The 22,055-nt window shown below is 32.9% G+C and overlaps 1 protein-coding gene across 4 annotated transcripts in view; it reads right to left on the bottom strand.

Annotated features, from left to right (window-relative positions):
* Positions 1–22,055, bottom strand: part of LOC126770277 (beta-arrestin-1) — an 86,129-nt gene that overhangs the window by 13,978 nt on the left and 50,096 nt on the right. For 2 of the 4 annotated variants that reach the window (XM_050489610.1, XM_050489600.1), the window contains exon 3: positions 2,696–2,762. Coding sequence is in view for 2 of the 4 variants with exons in the window: in XM_050489590.1 (XP_050345547.1) it covers positions 382–417 (36 nt within the window). In the remaining 2 variants the exon portion in view is untranslated. Of the gene's footprint in view, positions 1–381; positions 688–2,695; positions 2,763–22,055 lie in introns of those variants that run through there. The other 2 variants (XM_050489590.1, XM_050489579.1) reach the window with 1 other exon arrangement.

Raw genomic sequence — 22,055 nt, forward strand, 5'->3', positions numbered from 1 at the left:
CGTTGAAAACCGCAGACCACTCGAAGAATTGTTTCTAGCTCGTGTGATTAGAAAGACGAATATATTTCATTTATATTTAGTTACTTCCTAAATCAGTTATTATTTATTATAAAACGATATTGAATGGCAATATGTGAATAGTAATAATATTTAATTACAACCATCATCATCAATAAGGCGAAGAGGATAATTTATATGTTTATATTTTATACTTATGAAAATTAAAATTAACTCCATTATTCTTAACGATTCGGTAACCGCAAGGACTATTTAAGCAAAACTGTGAGTTTTATCAACAGCAATCTTAGGACATTATCGAACCACTTCTACAACAATATCTTTTTTCCTTTCTTTCCAAAAAAACCAAAATTAAAAACATACCTGTTTTTTCAAATGGACCATTTTTTTTACAGTCATTGATAATCGCCATACACTGAAGTTCTCTAATATTAACGATTATAAACAGATTCTAGTTTATAAAGATTTAATTCGTCGTAAATGTAGAAAACAATTCTTGATATCCAACAAATTATATCAATTATTGAAGCTTATATTGAAAATACAACACAGTGGTTTAATTAAATTCAATCACATATCAATTAATAATTGTTTCGACGCGTCAAATGTATTACGATATTACATTGAAATATTAATTAAAACAATGCAAACCGCTTCGACGGAAGCAGTATCTCGACTAACCGGTGAATGACTTCAATCGAGTAATAAATAGGAATGGCAATTATGTTACACAGCGTGATAATACAGAACGTAAAACGTACCTACATGATGTCACAATGAATAATATTCTCAGTAGCGACAAGACCAGGAAACGGGAGAAGTTCATACGGTATGTGTGATCGTCGTTGTTTCGACCAAACGTGTTAGTTACGCTACGCAACGAAACAAATCAATTTAATGTCACGTCGACATCTCTATTAACTCAAACATCGGTCACGACTTTGATTAGCGAATGCAGCGTAACGTTATGCTACATTGAACGTCATTAGTATGTATGAAGACAATGGTTTATCAAAGTATTATAAAGAAAATCAAAAGATATCTAGTTTTCGAAAACGTAAAGATGGTTCTATTTTGTTTTTTTTGTTGTCGCTAGAAAATTCAATTACATTCTCTACTGCCGAAGATGTCATAGAAGCTGTATTAGGTATTTTATGTCAAACACCATAGAATAGCATTCGGCAGGCAATACATTTTGGCCAAATTCTTTTTACTATCATATCGCAGACTACGGAATAAAAATGATAAGTGCAAGCGAATGATGATGATGACTTCTGACGATTAGAATTATTGCAAAAAATTGGGTTGATATTGAAGCTTTTTTTTTTATAGAATAGGAAGGTGGACGAGCATATGGGCCACCTGATGGTAAGTGGTCACCAAACGCCCTTAGACATTGGCATTGTAAGAAATGTCAACCATCGCTTATAGCCAATGCGCCACCAACCTTGGGAACTAAGATTTTATGTCCCTTGTGCCTGTAATTACACTGGCTCATTCACCCTTCAAACCAGAACACAACAATATCAAGTATTGCTGTTTTGCGGTAGAATATCTGATGAGTGGGTGGTACCTACCCAGACGAGCTTGCACAAAGCCCTACCACCAGTAAAGCTAAGCTAGATGCTTGAAGATAGCTATATGCAGCTAGGTACCTAGATGCAGATTAGTTCTGACTATCGAATAATGTATAAGTAATCTAGCTTTTTATTAAACAGTAACGTGTTCAATCACCGATCATCAAAAACATTTTTATCAGGACGTTGTTGACGATTTGCACTGTTTTTATTAATAATACGAGAAAATGACCAATATAAAATGAACCATGTTCGTAGAACACTCCCAGACTACATTTTGGTTTGTCCGTATTGAAATTAGCAAATTATTTGAGACCGATTGACGCCAACGAGGTAAATACTGAAGAAAAACGATCATTTGAAAATATGACAGTAGGGCTTGGATCTGTGACGCTAATTGAATGTGTGATTCACGTAGGAGAAATGTTTTGTTCACATTAAGGATTATTACTAACAATTTAACGTTTGTTCTCTGAATTTCTCTTTAGTTACAACTTAATTTGAAATATAAAAGAACAGTAATTAATTAGTTAAATTTATGTCAAATAACGAATCTATGTGAACATATAAAATGAACATTATTTAATGTATATTTATTAAGTGGTAGGGCTTTGTTCAAGTCCGTCTGGCTAGGTATCGTTACCAACGTTGGTGGCGCATTGGCGATCTAATGAATTTTTAATATTTCTTACATCGTCAATGTCTAATGTGGTGACGACGACTTAACATCAGGTGACCCAATTGCCTGTTCGCATACCTACATCATAAAAAAAATGTAAATTAAATTATAACAATTTTTTTGAATACACTATATATATACTAGCTAAACTCGGAGGAAATAGTCCTGCCGGTGTATACTACACACTAATTTTTGGACGATATAGAAGTTGTGCTACATCGCCAGCTAGCAGCGAGTTACAACAATGTGCATAATTGTTATGGTTATCGGTCAAACGGTGACGAAGTCTATTAATCTCGAATTTACACAAGCGTCCATTTTTATTTATGATTGACATGATTGACTACTATATACAATATTAAGATAATCTGTCCAACCCTTCGAGCACACACAAATTTTCGTATTAGTAAATTATACTTACAGATTTCCCTGTGCGGCTCCAGGGTGCGCTTTAACACCTCACACTACTCCTGCGCAGCCGCACCGCCCTGAAACAACGTTGTCTTTATTAATAATAATTAATATATAATAATAATAAATATATTATAATTATTATACATATTTAAATAAAAGTTAAATATAATTAAAATTTATATATAGATATGTACGATACCACTTTAGAGGATTTTTACAAAAACACCGCCAGCATGTATTTGAGTAATCTATATGATGCTATGAATATTTCGTAATAAAATAATGTTCTTTGTCGATTAATTGCTATCAAAATCCTCCCACGTGAACACATACTAAAAATATTCACATCTATTATTTATATGTGTAGAATGAGTGATACTATATTATCAAAGTTTAAACTTTAAAAAAAAATTACGCTTAGAGAGTTCTATTAAAATTTTAGTATAGCATCCCCGAGTTAGCGGTGTGCCGTGGCTTGGTAAGCGCGTAAGCCGTCAGTGCTAAGCCTAGACTCTCTATCGTGTCAAAATCTTAACCGATTACGGGAATAGAAGTGAGAATAGACAGTGCACACTGTGTTTGCGCACACATTTGTACACTATAATAACCTCTGCGCAGTTGGCTAGTCTCTGTCAAGATACACACATATGTATTTGTATGTACATATATTAATATACATAATATATTGTATTCAACGAACGAAAAAACAAACTGTTACGGTTTATATATATTTCTACAAAGGTACACACATCTTAAGCTTATTTATTTATATCTTAAATCTTAATATCATAAACTATAAGATGTAAATAAATAAAATGTTATATAAAAGATCTCGTCGAAAGATAAAAGAAATATAATCTATTTATCAAGTCAACGTTAACATATGTATTGTTATTATTCATCATATTTTTAGTTTAAAATATGCCATCGCTGTACGATATTAAATAGTTGAGCCATCTCGCTATTTCGATACTTTTTCACAAATAGAATTTATCATTTTAACAAATCACTTTTATTCATAATAATATTACGAAAATGTACTCTTTTTTGTCATATAATTCATCATCATCATCATATTCAGCTCACATTAATCCACTGCTGGACAAAGGCCTCCTTACAGGCGCGCCAATTCTCCCGGTCCTATGCTAATCGCAACCATTGAGCACCCGCCATTTTTCTAAAATTTTAGATTATATAATTACAAAGAGATAATTGAGGTGTTTTTTTTGTTTGTTCTGTATTCATGCAAAACTAATAATCGGATTGATATGGATCTTTCATCTTATGATAAGATATTATTTTAATTTATAAAATAGGTATGCGGAGATATGCGGACAGGCAAATGGGTCCAATGGTAAGTGAACCATAGACAGCACGAAATATAAGCCATTACTCACATAGTCAATACGCCGCCAATCTTAAAAAGTAAGATGTTATGTCCCTTGGGTCTATAGTTATAAAGACTCACTCATCCTTAAAACCGGAACACAATAATACGAAGTATTGCTTTTCACCCAGACTGTCTTGCACGAAACCTACCACCTAGTAAGTATTATAGTATATTTTCAGATCAGATATATGATATGCAATATGTTTATATGTTGTGTGTTTTATGAGACTTATTATGTCAACGTTGTTGAACCCGAGCGATATTCAAGTGGCTGTTATTATAACTATAATAGGTAAATGAAATCTTTTTAAAAGTTAAATTTGCATTTTTCATTAGCCTACGAAGAATGTACTACATATTTGAATTAACGCGTTAAAAAAAGTAATCATATTTCTATATAGCTCATTATTTAACAAAAAATATCACGGTGTAAAAATCTTAACTTTACCTCTGCAAAGTCGAGACGAAGAGCTACTTTTTCCATACCAAGTTTAAAGTATATTTTAATACTTTTATAAGATCTTGTTTATAATCTTAAGCTCAAGGCATGTTTCAAAATATATCTATGGCAGTTTTCATACGATGTTTTATTTCATCGCCAGGCAAAAGATAAATTGGACGCCGACCTATATCGGCGCTAATTTATAATTATGTACAAAAAACGCATCTGTATCATATGTTACTGCCGAAACGTATTCGCCAACGAAGCAATTACTGCCGTACATCTATCGTAACGTGTGGCTTGATACATTTCGACACTCAATCATTACCTAGTTCCGTGCTCCAATCGAGTGGCGAGCGTGGGTGGCATCGGATGGGATAATCAGATCGTCGCCCGGTCACCAACGGACTACGGTAACCATTAAACACTGTAACATCGCCGCTGATAGTAATATAAAACATTTAATAGATTCAAACTTATGACTACATTATTTATTTCGAAACGTCCATATATCTAAGACAAAGAATTTAATACATTAAATAAAAATTGCAACATATTCTTCGACAAATACATATGTACGAATATATATAAAATGATATGTATTAGTTTATTAACCTCATTATGTTAATGATTATTGTTTAAATTACAAATAGTTATGTAAAAATTACAATCAAGAAATTTATATATATATGTAGAACATGATTTATATATATATATATATATATATATATAAAACTGTTAGTACTACATAAAACGCCTGCTGTCAATAGATAGCAGGTTATATAATCATAATATGACGACAGCTTAAGTCGCACTAATTAAATAAGCAGAGAACTGATTTAATATTCTAATAACATAAGTACTTTTCATACCGACCATCAATAACCGACCATCGGTTTATCGATTAGTTCCACCGCATAATCCGCGTTCTGAAACATCGTGGTCGCAGTACTCGAGTTAAAAGTTCACCGTCATATGTTTACTCTTACATTTATTTCTCATTCCCCTTTATTGAACATCCGTCACCGGTGGCCCACTCTGATTGGAATTTTCGTGAATCCTGTTCAATTTTGTCAGGGAAAATTTACAAAGGAATGTGACAGATTCAACGAATCGGATTTCATCCGTTTAGAAAAAATTATCATAGTATTTTCACTATCATTTCTCATTTAATTCCTGAAAATTTCCAACCAATTTTTCAACAAATAAAGGAGGAAGTTATATAATCGTAGCTTATCTTTTTGTTGTTAACCGTTTCCGCTCAACTAAGTCAATTTGTTACACAATTATAATTATCATCAACATGTGTCCAAAATACGTTTCAGTTTCTTAGCTGACAAGCAAGGATACCTGTCCTTTTCTGTATTCCTCTGTCAACGTGAATGCAACATTTCATGTTGATCGGTTGAGTAGTAAATACAGGAAAGCGTAACAAACAAACATACTCACTTACGCGTTTATATTATGTATTTTCAGTTAGGGATAACTTCTAGGTTTACGCACAATGATGGAATAATCCAACTATCATCATAGGTCCGGAACCTTTTCCACATACGAGTTCGTCTGATACGATCCTTCATGGAATTGTTTTCAACTTCAATTATCCGCGCAAACCGCAATGCTAACTAACGCCGCTATACGGAAATAGATGTTATACGTATTTCGAATCTAGTACGAACCTAACTTTCGAACAATTTACCCCCATCTATACGGTAATTTGATTCAACTTATTACATTTGTTACGGAAAAGATTGAACTGAATGGAACCGAAGATTGGTTTTCCGACATTAATAGGGAAATAGTACGATATGTTTTGACATTTTCGTTATAAGTATATTAGGTAGACATAGGTGCTAGTATCGCGTGAGGTGGAAATTTACCTTTTACGCGAGTAAACTCGACAACTATCACTGTCCATGAACAATTCTGTAATTTTTAACCCATATACACCCTTTTCATCTCTCTTATAATATATATTTTAAAAAATATACGCGAATTTCCGATAGTCATGAAACAATATACACAATAACTAGTATTCGCCCGCGGTTTTGCCCACGTGTTAGAGGGATGAGCATTATGTAAAAAAGAAGAATATATTCGTCCTTGGGGTTCAAACTTGCTTCCTTACAAATTTTATCAAAACCTCTCTATTCTCAAAGCAGCTGTTCAATTCTCTTACGACCACTCAATAAAAGCAAATCATTTTATCACAATCATAAATTGTATCAATAGTTTTATGTTATCACCAAAAGATTGTACTAAATATATTTTCATAATATTGCTTTAATACGTTACGATGGGATCGTTATTATTTTTTGTATTGACGTAAAAATTACTTATTGACTTATGGTTTACGATTACCTCTTAGACGATGTTAGGTAAGTCATAAGAATATCTATATCAGTAAGGTAAGGTTAGTATTAATTTTAGATCATAAACTCTAATTGCCTCCATAGGAGGTCAGCTCAAGTACCTTAATTATTCTGTAGATTCATTGTCTTGTCTAAATAAGTGTGTTGTCATGTGCTCATTATTTAACTAATAAAAATACACGGGGACCATGTCGTACATATTTATATACTTCTACACGAAAAACGTTTATTTAATCATACACTAAAAGCATTTGATTAGGCAGAACTTTCCAATGCCTATTTAGAAACATATGAAAGATATTAAGCATCCCTAAAGATCATTCCATAGCATTTTAAGCTTCTGAAGCAATATCAATTAAATCATAAGTTTACAACGACAAACCTCAATATTTTAAATACGAAAACAATGCGTTTATTTATTTAGACTATAATAGCTTTTTATTTTTTACGGTCCCTGGATGCTTTTCGCAAAAAACTTTGAGAATCCCCGACGAAGACAATTTAATTTCATTAAGCGAAGGACAACATACTAAATATTGGCGCGTGTCGAGAATACGAGAATCTTCTAAACGTATTGTCGGAGGGAGTACAATTACTCACAAATCACTCTGCGGGGGTTGTGACAACAATACAAAGAATACCCCTTAGTGCGATACGTCCGCATAATTGTGTAAATACTGTGAGCAAAATGAGATGTGACAGATTCTTATCAATATCATTACGGCGCCCGGGGCTATTTCTTTCTTCGGTTAGTTCGTGATTGTTGTTGCTTCGTCAATAATTATTGTGAATAATATAATATTAGTTTATTTATATTTGTTCTTTGTTTACATTTGATTAAGATGTATCTTTATATTTGTATTGTAGACTTTAGGTTTGAATGCTCACTAGCTAGTTACTTAGAGGTGTATTCATTTATTTTTAGACATTAAACTTTTAACTCGCAAAGTTAAATCAGTTCTTTGTTAGAGGGGTTTAGTCTAGTCAAATTTATGAGAAAAATCCTAAATCTTATTCATAAATTTTATTCTCTTACCATTATAAAAAAAAGTTTAATACCTTTTTATATTGTCACTGTAAACTTTCAAGAGATCATTAATTACATGATGGTTTAAATGAAATTATTTTGCCAATATTTTTTTATTGCTCCAGGATTACTCAATAGGGTTGGGAATCGGGACCAACCCACGCTTGGACTATTTACAAATTCATTTATATTAACTTAATACTGTTAAAATTAAAGAAAACGCGACAGAAAGATTTCTAAATAATTTTATACAGAAAAAAAAAATTCAGCAAAAACTTCAGCTTAAGTACTGACTTAAGATAATTGCAGATCACAAAAGCGTAGACTCAAACCGGTGAGAACACAACCATTAGTGGAAGCTGTTCAGCCTTCATACAATTTATAGTGTAGTGTAGTTATTTTATCTCTACATGGTTTTTTTTCATCTCGGAGATGATGGAGAGTTATGTCGGAGTCTAACCGCTGTCCACGGTGTTCCTTCGCTCCGCAAGTGGCAAGGTTACGAGTGCGCTTTCGCAGCACATTGGTTGGTCTAAAAGGAATTGTATTTATATTATTCGCTTCTAAAATAACGTTTTTTCGTTTTCACCTTGTAAAATGATTTATTTTTTTTTATAGAATAGGAAGGTGGACGAGCATATGGGCCACCTGATGGTAAGTGGTCACCAAACGCCCTTAGACATTGGCATTGTAAGAAATGTCAACCATCGCTTATAGCCAATGCGCCACCAACCTTGGGAACTAAGATTTTATGTCCCTTGTGCCTGTAATTACACTGGCTCACTCACCCTTCAAACCGGAACACAACAATATCAAGTATTGCTGTTTTGCGGTAGAATATCTGATGAGTGGGTGGTACCTACCCAGACGGGCTTGCACAAAGCCCTACCACCAGTAAGTATAGTATGTACATTACATGTCTCCTTACTTAATTACACTGCTTGAAAATCTGTTGTGACTCATAAAATCAATGAATGTTTCTGGTTAAATTATAATTTTACTGACAAGCATCTAAATATTGCAAGTTTATGTATTGAGACTGTTCCGATAATTAAAGCCACTATAAAATGTAATATCATCGCTTTTATAATGCAACATATAGGTGTAACGTAATTTGTCATATGTATAGTGTTATTGTGATCGAAGGGGTAGCGCGAGAACTCTCGAGTACTGACAGGAGAGGCTATCAAGGAGCGCATTACGGGGATAAAGTACCGTACACCGCTACAACATCGAGACGTTTAAATCCTGAAAGCACACAACTTGTGTTTAAACTAAGTTTTTTTTTTTAAATAGTGCTTTAAGTTTCTGTCTACTACACCCAAAGACTTAACACAGTAGTATAGTAATAGTAACAGCCTGTCAATGTCCCGCTGCTGGGCTAAGGCGACTTTTCCCTTTTTGAAGAGAAGTTTTTTAAGCTTATTCCACCACGCTGCTCTAATGCGGGTTGGTGGAATACACATGTGGCAGAATTTCAGTGAAATTAGACACATGCAGGTTTTCTTCACCGTCAAGCACGAGATGAATTATAATCACAAATTAAGCACAAGAAAATTCAGTGGTGCTTGCCCGGGTTTGAAACCACGATCATCGGTTAAGATTCACGCGCTCTTATCCATCCATAGGCCATCTCGGCTTTTTTAAAGACTTAACATTAAGTTATAATCGGTAAAAGTATAATAATATTATATTAAGTATAATATATATTTCATCGGCAAGAATAATCATTTTATTACAATTTGTATATATCCTGAATGAAAGTTTAAGTGCACTAATTGCAATTTGTTTATCATCTGTATATTCTTGAATAGGACGTTGACATGTTTCTTAACCATAGGAGTAATACAAATACATATATAATATGATATTTTGTTCAGGTATAGGTAGAAAAAAGCGCACTCACTTTAACATCAACTTAAAAATCAGTGAGCGATTGTTGAATAATGAATCGAAACATTCTTTATTCAAGTGTGCTCACACGAGAATTGTGACTTTAAAAACAATTCTATCAAGCCAATTAAAAGTCAAACTGCAATTATCCCGAAATGTGGATTCTAGCGAAAAAAACATTAAAATTACTTTTAAGTTTACTATAGTAATGGAGCTGGAAAATTATTACTTAATGGAGCACCCACGGTTTTCTGGGGGCATAATAATTACTGGAAGCACGGGTTTCCTTCTAGTTACTCTTTTTGATTTTTCTAGCTAATATTTAAACATATAAATGCATAACTGAGAAAACATCTTTATGTGATTATATCTATATATATATATTAATATGATACTAAACGTGTTCGAACCACTTGTCCTCTGAACTTCAGAATTGAACACCACTGCGACTTTTGTTTGTTTTCTTTAAAGTAAAAATGAGCTAAGGGGAAGATTTTTTTCAGAATGAAGTCAAGGAACTTTTAACTTATTTTGAAGGCAAAAGCAAAAAAATTTTGAAAGGTTAAAAAAGTTACTACTTAAGAAGAGAGTAACTATACAGAGAAGGAAAATAGTTTTATTTAAATAAATTATTTTATTTATTTCACCACGCTTCTATTCCGAGGACTTTTCAACGTTTAAACATGTTGTTTTATTATTCATTACTACATCTTGGCCCGCGGCTTTGCCCGCGCTATAGTCGAAAATCCAGTTAAACATTTTGGCCTTTTTATCTCGTTTAACTGGATTTTAGATCTGAAAATTAATAATTGAATTATTGATTTTTAGTCATTTTAAAGATTAGCCTGGACAAACAGACAGACAGACAATTTTTTTTTAAAAAGATTGTTTTGGTTTTTGTTACTCACAAATAGCATAATTAACTTTAAAAGAGGCAGTTATTTTGAAATCACAGACAGACACTTCAATTTTATTTATTTGTATAGATAACAGTAAAGTTCAAAGTGCGATATTGAAATGTTGGTTATGTACAATTTGACTGGATATATATATACTGTGTGTATGTATACACATAGCTGTGTATGGATGTTGTGTTTCATTTTATACTTAACGCTCTACCCTCAGAGCGAACGTGACTCGGACGTGACGTGTTTTGCTTTAATGCGTTTTCGCTTTATTATTTTACCGTATAACATATGACACTAATATGTATGTACGTCATATCACGTACTCGTAAATGCCGTCATATTGCATTATGTATATACGATCGCCAAGCGAGCATCCTTCGTTATATCAGCATTAATTGTTTTATATTTCGTAAAACCGATAAGGTGTTTTGTTAATCTGATTTAAAACATAATTAAAACTTTAATATATTTAAATTTTTCTTAATCGCAAAATTCATTTACTTGTATTAAAGTATACAATATTTTATTCCTTCGTTAAAGGTACCTAAACAATATAATATGTGATTCAGTATATGATAGGTTAACTGGTATCATCATTCTGGTTTTAATTTTGTATTCATCTTAAGATTTTATCACCTTAGCTTATCCGTCCAAAAGTTCTTGATTTTAAGTAAATATAATGTAATTGAGAGACTATTTTGAACAAGATTGCCTAGAGGTTAGAACGTGTGAATCTAAACCAATAATTATGGGTTCCAACCCTGGCAAGCACCACTGCATTTTCATGTGCTTAATTTGTGTTTATAATTCATTTCGTGCTTGACGGTGAAAGAAAACATCGTGAGGAAACCTGCATGTGTCTTATTTCATTTAAATTATGCCACTAGTGTATTCTACCAACCCGCATTGGAGCAGCGTGGTGGAATAAGCTCCAAGCCTACTCCTCAAACAGGGAGAGGGGGCCTTAGCCCAGCAGTGGGACATTAACAGGCTGTTACTGTACCGTTTGAACAAAAATACCTCAATGCAACTTTTAATTTTATCTTTCATTGGGGACCTGTGAGAATTATCGTTATATATTATCCGTAATCCGTATCCGTAACAGCCTGTGAATGTCCCACAGCTGGGCTAAAGGCCTCCTCTCCTCTTTTTGAGGAGAAGGTATATATTAATAAACATAATATTAATTTTACAATGCCAATGTCTAAGGGCGTTGGTGACCACTTGCCATCAGGTGGCCCAAATGCTAGTCCGCCTTCCTAAACTCAAAAAAAAAATTTTTTTTAATATAATTTAAACTATCAAATAAAAGTACCTATTCGTTAAAATGATTGACATTTTTATATTTAAATACCGCGGCTTACGTATTGTAAATGGTGCAAATATCATAGGGATAATAATATGAAAGTTATAATACGAACGAGACGAAACTCTTCTAACTTTCCTTCAATAATCTCTACATTTTCCACGATTAAAATATCACAATATCGAGTTACATTACATTCCACAAAGTTCCCCCTCTCGTGATATAGCCCACAGGGATTTCATATGAATAAATATATTTAGTTCATAGAAATAAGTAATATAAATACCAGAATATTTATATAATAAGCTAGTAGTGTTAGGTAAGTCTATGTCCGTCCTTCGGGTTTAAGCTTGCTGTGTACCAAATTTGATCAATAATCAATTCATTTAGACGTGTAAGCGTAACACACAGACAGACGTCACTTTCGCATCTATAATATTCGTATAGATGTCTAGGAAACATCCATCGCGGATTTAACCGCAAAGTTTTTGTCGATTTATTTAATCCAAGTAGTAATATTCATTTATACACTACACGTGCCAAGTTACAAAAGTGTATGTAACTTTCAGCACTATCGGTTCGGTTGAACTTCTTTAATACTTTGTTGTAGGATATGACAAACTTACATCACTTGAAATTGAAACTCTTTAAAACTATAACTTTATATAATATAGGAATATGTTTTAATCTTAAATTCGTATAGGGCTTCTTCCTATAGCTATTCGTCTTGGTGCGCTAAAAATAATTTGACACTTGACTGGATGACATTTAAATTTGAAGTGTGTCATTCATGTGATTCTTTTTTTCAGTACTAAATTAATGCTTATAATTTAGTACTGAAAAAAGACTCGTGCCGTTTTTTTAATATTTACCATTATGGAAATTTAATTTCCGTTTCAGTATCGCTTAATTAAAGGTGTGAAATTATTAAATACCTTGATAAAACTTATCGAACAAAACATAATTTACTGATATATATATATACATATATATATATATGTATTCTAGTCTTAAAGCGATGTATTTGTGTGTGTGTTGGTCCTATTTGCATTGTAATGTAAGAACAAGAAGCACATGTCCATGTGTCCCTCCGCTAGGAACGTCCGCCAATACGTCGCCGTCCATTGTATCGTTGACGTATCATCGTCGAACTATTGTTTCCCAGACAGTCTTACAGTTTATCTATTGAGATGTTAACGCACGATCGTTATTAATAGCACGTGAGTGATTACTTCTTCTATACTTCTATTATTACAAAAATTTAATTAAACGGTTTTTTTTTTATATATATAGAATAGGAAGGTGGACGAGCATATGGGCCACCTGATGGTAAGTGGTCACCAAACGCCCTTAGACATTGGCATTGTAAGAAATGTTAACCATCGCTTACATCACCAATGTGCCACTAACCTTGGGAACTAAGATGTTATGTCCCTTGTGCCTGTAATTACACTGGCTCACTCACCCTTTAAACCGGAACACAACAATACCAAGAACTGCTGTTTTGCGCTATAATATCTGATGAAACTTTCTATTACGTAGAAATTTCAGCTCAATAATAAAATAAATTTCAGCTCAATAATAAAATAACATGTGAAGTTGAAATAATATCAACATATATAAAAGTTATTAACAATGGCCTTTTGTAAGGCAATCTTTTCGACTAAATTGTAATACACAATTATTTCGCAATATAACTTATACTCAGAAATAAAACGTATAACAATATATTTACATACACATATAAATTAGTATTACAACGAAAAATAGACAAAAAAAAAAACGCTTTTATTGAAGATTTTCGTAGTTGTACCGGAAATGTTTTGTTCCGTTTTACGCATAATGTTTTAATATAATGTAAAGCAAACATCATAAATTTACACTTACGACCCGTAGTCGCGTTATTTTGTAAAAGAGACAAAACTTTGGATAATTTTCTTCGTCGTTTTGCTTGGTGGCTTCTTTCAGTCTCATTAATGTTGAAGTTTAGTAAGTAATCTTAAGTGATTATGGTACCTTTTCTTCATAATAAATTAATAAAAACCCAGTCCCAAAAACTGTAGCTTTCCGGCTTAAACTTAAACTTCCAACTTAACAGCTTAAACTTAAGCATTGCAACTGCAGGTCTTGTCAAAAATTCAAGTATTTCATTCAAGGTCACTTACCTTACTTTATTACGCACTTTTGAATCGTCATTTCACTAGGGGTATATTTAATGTTAATCTGACACTAATTTGGAATATAGATTCTACCGAGACGCGCCGTTAAAAACTCCTCAACGAATGACGTAAGCTTAAATAAGCATAAGCATATATATAATGAGCATAATAATAAATAAGAATAAGCTTAAAACTCGGTTTATATTTGTATATTCTTAATGCGTTGCCAATTACGGTTGTACCAAGTAAGAACAGCCCATTCTGCAAACTTTTAGATCCTAATTGTACCAAATTTTTCCGTTAAACAATAATTTTACACACATTTATCATCTTCTCTTTGCCAAAAAATATCGAGGTTATGATAATTATCTTTAAAGAGCAAAAAAAATCTGAATAGATTACTTTTTGAGACGGCTAATTACAAGAAAATAATTGAAAATACGGAGAGGTCTTCTAGATAGGGATTTATGTGGTTCAATAAAATAAAAATAATACGTAAATCAGACAGACAGCTAGTAGAAACACTAAAATATTTTACGAGTATGTTTAGCATCGTGGAGTACCGTCTCGCGACAGACTTGTTCAAATTATGAGCTATGGTTTAATTGAATGTATAATTTCTTGGTCTTAAATGTACCACGATGTTTGCAATTAATTTACTTAAATTTAAAGTATCATGATATCAATTTTATCATTATTCGTTATGCTTCAGTTTTAATGAAGAAGTGAGTGAAGAATTATGTATTATATCGAATATAGATGTATACAAAAAAGCGGATTACAATTATTGTTTTTTGCTCATGTAGACGTATTCTATAAATTAATTTCATCTTCAAAGTAGATGAAAAACAGATTATTTTTAAATTAATAGCTAATACTATGTTTTTATAATATTTGCAGTTTTTTACTTTTACTTAAAAAAAAAACTAAATATTATATAATATGATTTTCGTAATGAATAAAATAGCTATCTAATTTAAATAAATCTTAAGATAGATATAATATGAAACATGTGATTGCAAGGAGACCAGCTCATATAAAGGATATAATGCTTCGTTTTTTTATTAGTCTACAAGCATAAATACTATGATAACAATAAAACGGTTGTAAAGTATATTCATTACTGATCCCAGGGCGAGGCGTGCTATCCACGTTTTATGTCCTCTATTAAAACCGTGCACGGGCACAATGGATTAGTATTGTATGCGGCAGTTACAGCGCGGTCAAGGTTCATAGAAGATTGAGACCGCCTTGCTTATTTACTGCCGGTATTAAGCGTTCAATGTACTTTTAATGTTAGGTTACAGTCTTTCGCCTTTCATAAAACATCATAAATCGCACCACTGTCGCTTGATGTAAGAGCCAAAAGGTTACGATATATTGAAATTTGTAGTGACGTATTCTTTATTTTTTTATATATAAATCAATAGAGGTACACATGAGATAAATAAAAAGAATACCTCTAATACGCCAATGCTTTCACCTACAGCTGAGTTGACTGAGCTTACAGCCAAAGGGCTTATTGTACCGATGGAGTTTTTTGATATCGGCTTAGAAGGGATGAGCCAGAATAAGTTTGAAGAGACCCAAGTCCCTTATGACATTATATAACATCGTTATGGCGTTCATAAAATCGTGTCAAAATATAATAAAAGGACACCCTAACGTTGCTGGGGTAATGTGAAAATATGTTCGTAAGATTTATTAAAGGCATTGGCGTTATGACGGCTTGTGTAACGTCAACATTGTTGTCTGACCTCTTTGAGGTTACGACAGTTGTAAATGGCAATAGAAGCAGTCTCTGCCTGTTGTACGTTAAGTAAAACTAATCATAATCGTTTATTTCAAATTTAATTTATACTAAACACATTTATGTTTCATTGGCTATAAAAGTACGAAATAAAGTAAATTAATTTCAGTATCAAAGATAATAAATCTTTTAAAATAACTGAAGGAAAATTTGCGATGTTAATATCAAATCTCATAACGAATCTTTGAATTTGAATAGTACTTTCGTAAAGGTCAGACGGTTGAATTTACTTGGCGTAATAATCAAGATCAAAATTATAATGATGTACATTATTCATGTAATCATAACGATATTATACATTTTCCTTTGTTCGTTGAGAGTGAAATAAGAAGAATGTAGAAAAATAATATTCTGAACCTAATAAACGAATCTGTTATAATTTTTATTCAAACTGACGGGGAAGTTTATACAGGTTTTTACCCTACGTGTCAATTGACCGTACATAGTTCGTTACGGTAGCGAGACAGTTTCGATTTTTCAATTTACTGCACGCTAATTACAATCTGTGCTTGCACATATAAAACCTTTTTCATTTAAAAACAAAAAAGTTTTCATAAATATAAAGAAAACAGTTATTATTTACCTACCCATTTCATATACATTTGTTTCATATTTGTAGTATACGAAGTTTAGATACTACTCTAAATTACTTATTCTTATATTTCGTAGGTGTCTCTTTCCAAATCCTGAGTCATATCAATAGATGCCTGAATAGTACTCGAATTGAAATATTAATTTAAAGTGAAATGAATACGTGTGGATGATTGGGCTATACATTTCTATTACGTTAAAAGTGGCTGACTGAAAATATAACTCGCACTCCAATAAAACATATATTTAATATATAGGGATGACATTATATTGTTAATGAATATAACTTTTTATTTATTTAAGCGGTTTTTTTAAAGAAGGATATTTAAATATTATTCTTTCTTTGCCCACTTGGGTAAATAACGTTATGGTATGTCTTTTTATAACAGTGCCAAGATGATTTTTTATTTTTTTTACACTTAATAGGCAAGCGTTTGACCGTTGACTTGCCTGATCTTAAGCATCGACACTGTCTAAGATGTAACACGCTTGCCTAAAAGAAACCTGTTCACTCTGGATTTGAAGACACCAAGATTGTTTGCTATCAGGAAATAAGGACTCAGGCAAAGCATTCCACAGTCTCGCAGTGCGAATGATGAATGTCGATTCAAAGCGCTTCGTACGTAGGCGGGGAATTTCCACTGTGTACTAATGGCGCTTTGGTCGCGTTTGCCTGGCCGTTTGATAGTAAAAGGGGACGGAAGGAATTAGTTCATGTATTTCCTGAGCACATTCTCCGAAGTGTATCCGATACAAGACTGAAAGTGATGCAACCACACGCCGATGTTCGAGACTTTGGAGTCTAGACTCGACCAATGTGTCGTCTCCTATCAGCCTCCTGGCACGCCTCTTAATCAATGAATGAAAAATAACCAATGTTAACAGTTACTGCCTGTGAATTCCCACTGCTGGGCTAAGACCTCGACTCGCTTTTTGAGGAGAAGGTTTTAGCTTACTCCACCATGCTGCTCCAATGCGGGTTGGTGGAATACACATGAGGCAAAATTACAGTGAAATTAGACACATGCAGATTTCCTCGCGATGTTTTCCTTCACCGTCAAGCACGAGATGAATTATAATCACAAATTTAGGCACATGAAAATTCAGTGGTGCTTGCCCAGGTTTGAACTCACGATCATCGGTTAAGATTCACGCGTTCTTACCACTGGGCCATCTCAGCATTTGAAGATAATAGATTTCTTAATAGCGCCATCATTAGAGACGGTAAATATACCGACACTCTGTACAGGATATGACACGTTATGGTAACGTTTTTTTTAGAACATTTAATTTTAATTTAATGAATAGAAAAAAACAACATTTTTAAAAACAAACTTTTATACACATATAAAAAAAAAGACATCTGAATACCGTTGATGAGTTCCTTCGTGTCAATCCTGGGTGTAGAATCATGACATGTTTAACATTGAAATGCCTTGTCATGGAAATTGAACCAATATGTAAAATTTCAACTCCATAGCTATGGTTCTCATTCAGCTCGCAAGATTTGACCAAAACAATTAACAAACATTGCAAGTTAAATAAAAACATGTAAAATATATTTTTTCTTATAGAAATGGACTCACTGATAATTAATGAAAATAATCCTTCTTATTAGATTATATACCAAAAAAATATTTTATATATACAATATTTTTTAGACAATATATATTTTTATATATCAAGAAATCTTGGGTCATAAATTAGTTTCATCGTAAATATAACTAAATTTTTAATATAAATGTTTTATTTTGACCAAATAAAATAAACGAAATTATGTTCTTTTAATATTATTTATTATTAAATAAAATCTTGGGATGCTTGATCATTTTTGGTTACCTTTTGATATCTATATATGTATAAAGGTCATGAAGTAGTAAGTAAACACTAGTACTGTTCTATTATTTATAGTCAATGGTACTGTTTGAAATATAAATAATACTATTGATGTTTGGTATTATGAGTGCGTGTTAACAAGATGCCCTTGCCCATAGCGCGACTACTGATTATAATGTCAACCTTAGTATCTTCTAGAATGGGAGAGAAGATGGCTGGCAGATCAAGGCATAGTTTAAAAATCCCAACTACGATCTGTAAAATCGTCCAGAAGAGTCGTATAGTCTATTCTAATCGAGTAAGCAGTAGATATTCATAAACAATAAATTTATTACGTTCTCCATTTTTTACAAACTCCATGCGTTATTGAGATACAAATAGTTCTTGATTAATAATAACATACATTAAAATATTATAATTAATATTAAAATATTATTAATACATTAAATGTAAAAATATAATTCTTTTTTTAGACAAAGTAAAATAAACCGCTACCACTTATCAGTGGACAGCTAGTCTAACGGTTAGGGAGACTCGCAGGGATTCTCTTTGCGTCAAAACTAATGCAATAATAACTGTGTACCTGAAGGGGACAGGCGTCTTTCTCTCGCAACGATATATTATATTTATTTTATTTAAGCGAAATGCAGAGAGCATTTATACTTTGCTTCTACCGTGTTTTATACTCTATTCAAACTATCATTACATAAATTCTTGTTTTATATCTCTTTTATAATACGTTCCTTAATAAGACTTCTAATAATCTAGAACTACGCTAATTTTTTGGTGATTTTAAACTTATTAGCGAGAGAGCTTTTGTTATATAAATCATCAGTAATAATAATCATGTCCTCCGTACCGGTTTCGGCAAAGGCAACCAATTTCAAGAAAGATTAGCAAACTGCGCAAGACAAATTATAATGCACAAGTGTGTGTTTTTTTATAGAATAGGAAGGCGGACGAACATATGGGCCACCTAATGGTAAGTGGTCACCAACGCCCATAGACATTGGCATTGTAAGAAATGTTAACTAAGATGTTATGTCCCTTGTGTCTGTAATTACACTGGCTCACTCACCCTTCAAACCGGAACACAATAATACCAAGCGGTAGAATATTTGATGAGTGTACTAACCTAACCTAACCATAAAGCTCTACATGCAGGCTTTACGTGCGTTCCGAGGCACGGGAGTGCACACACTTTTAACTTCCAGACTCCGGACTGCTACTGAGAATTTTCGACAAAAAAACTTATAACCTCGGGGTCTACGCCCTTATATCTAGCCACTAGACCAGTGATACTCAATCTTTCTCTGTAGGGGCCACAAACACGTATTAGTCATGGTGTCGCGGGCCGCAAACACATTTTAAAACATTTTTTATCATTTCATAACGTTTCAAACAATGCAGTGTCCGCCACAACCAGTTGTTTAATTCAAATTATTTAGGTGTTGAAAACATTTGCAATTTCAAATAAAGTAACATTAAGTTGGCCAACCACATAAGCCAGGCGGGCCGCAGGTTGAGTACTGCTGCACTAGACCAACGAGGCGGTAAGTAATAATAATTACTGGAATATATTTAGACTTAAAGTTTCATTGTCAAATTGTTATCGTCAAAATATTTATAGTTTACTTAGCTCAAACGCGTAACACGCACGCTTTGGTAGAAGTAGGAACATTCATTTAACATAAATAAAAAAGTATTTACGTCAGTTGACTATGTTTTTATTCGTAAAAATCCGCCTTTTTCCTGGGAGTAATTATTATATTGCAAAAGTTCCAAATATCTATTGTGTCGACGCGCGTTGACAGTATCTGTAAGTGTCTTAAGTTGCCCACAAACATTTTTACAATGTTGATTGTTGTTGATTGTTGGTAACTTTTCTAAAAAATATAAAGAGTTGTAAAATCAGAAATTGCCAATTATTTTCAAGTCCCTTAAAGATTATATTTATTTGGTATTCGCGTCTCGTGTGCCTAACTTATTACATGAAAAGATATTTTGTCCAATTAAATAAACGTAACAAAGGTTTACTGAGCATTATTTACTTTGTAACCGAAAATAATACCATTTTTATTTTTCTAAACCTTTTCATATTTATTACCATTCCTTCCATCGTCAATGCGCCACCAACCTTGGGAACTAAGATGTTACATCCCATTGTCCCTGTAGTTACACTGGTTCACACATGCTTCAAGCCGGAACACAACCATACTGAATATTACTGTTTGGCGGTAGTGTATCTGATAAGTGGGTAGTATGTACCCAGACGGGCTTGCACAAAGCCCTACCACCAAGTTCATTTCTGAATATCCAAAGCTGATTTGATAGATATTTGTAGTAGTTAAAACATTTCGCTCAACTCGTAACTTATAACATGTAGATCTTATAACATATACATCATGCCCTACATAAGTTAGACCGGCCTTGCCTTCATATCGATACTAAAGTTATTCGGTGTTGTACTAGAGAGCTAACTCGAAACACCTGCATGAATATAACATGATCGCAAACAAACTAACACACGTCAACTTACTTTGAAAAGGGCAAGTGTATGACGAGCTTCAGCCGGCTACCTGTTTAGTGTTCAAGTGCTATTGTGTCCGCTATATCGTTTTGCTGTAACGTTTGAATTTGTTTTTTTTTTTTATATCCCATTATAAAATTATTGCATATAATTATGCGTCAAGATGTTCTTAATTTGTGGATGGAATGTTTATTTGTTTAATATTTAGTGCTAATTTATTTGCTTTTAATTTAGTTATAACTAAGTGTGTATATATGTCTATATGTCATGTCTCGCTCAGCGTGCTATGGAGCGAGCTATGCTCGGAGTATCTTTGAAGGATAAGATCAGAAATGAGATTATCCGGAAAAGAACCGGAGTCACCGACATAGCTTACAAAATTAGCAGGCTGAAGTGGCAGTGGGCTGGTCACGTATGTCGTAGGACCGATGGCCGTTGGAGCAGACGAGTCCTAGAGTGGAGACCGCGAATCGGCAAACACAGCGTAGGGCGCCCTCCAGCCAGGTGGACCGATGACCTTAAAAAGGTGGCGGGCACCAACTGGATGCGGAAGGCGGAGGACAGGGAGCTTTGGCGCACCTTGGGAGAGGCCTATGTTCAGCAGTGGACAATGATTGGCTGTTGATTTGATTTGTTTTTTTTTTTAAGTGTCTATATTCGTTTTGTTCTAAATATCTATTCTTGATATTTTTGGTGTCATATTTTTCCGTTTATAATTTGCCCGTTTTGTATTACAAAACAATAAAAATATAAATAATAAATAAAAGGAATATTTATACTTTAATTAATAGATAAACGATATATAAAATTTTATTTTAAATTGTGTACCGTTTTAATTCTACGTTATCATACTACGTCTACTAAAGACAACGGATAAATAACATTTGTATTTTTTTTCTTTGTTTTCGTAAACTGCAATCAAAATAGATTATATCTATATTATAAGGTATTAAGACTTTTTTCATTCGTTTTCATCTTAACTACTTATTAGGCAATCTTTCACTTAAAAGATTTATTATCTGTGCTTAAGGAATGGTTTCTTAATTATTAAATTACTAAAAGCTTTATTATAACAAAATTCTGTTAAAAAATATTTATAATAA

The sequence above is a fragment of the Nymphalis io genome, chromosome 1, assembly GCF_905147045.1.
Source record: "Nymphalis io chromosome 1, ilAglIoxx1.1, whole genome shotgun sequence".
Taxonomy (NCBI): Eukaryota; Metazoa; Arthropoda; class Insecta; order Lepidoptera; family Nymphalidae; genus Nymphalis; species Nymphalis io.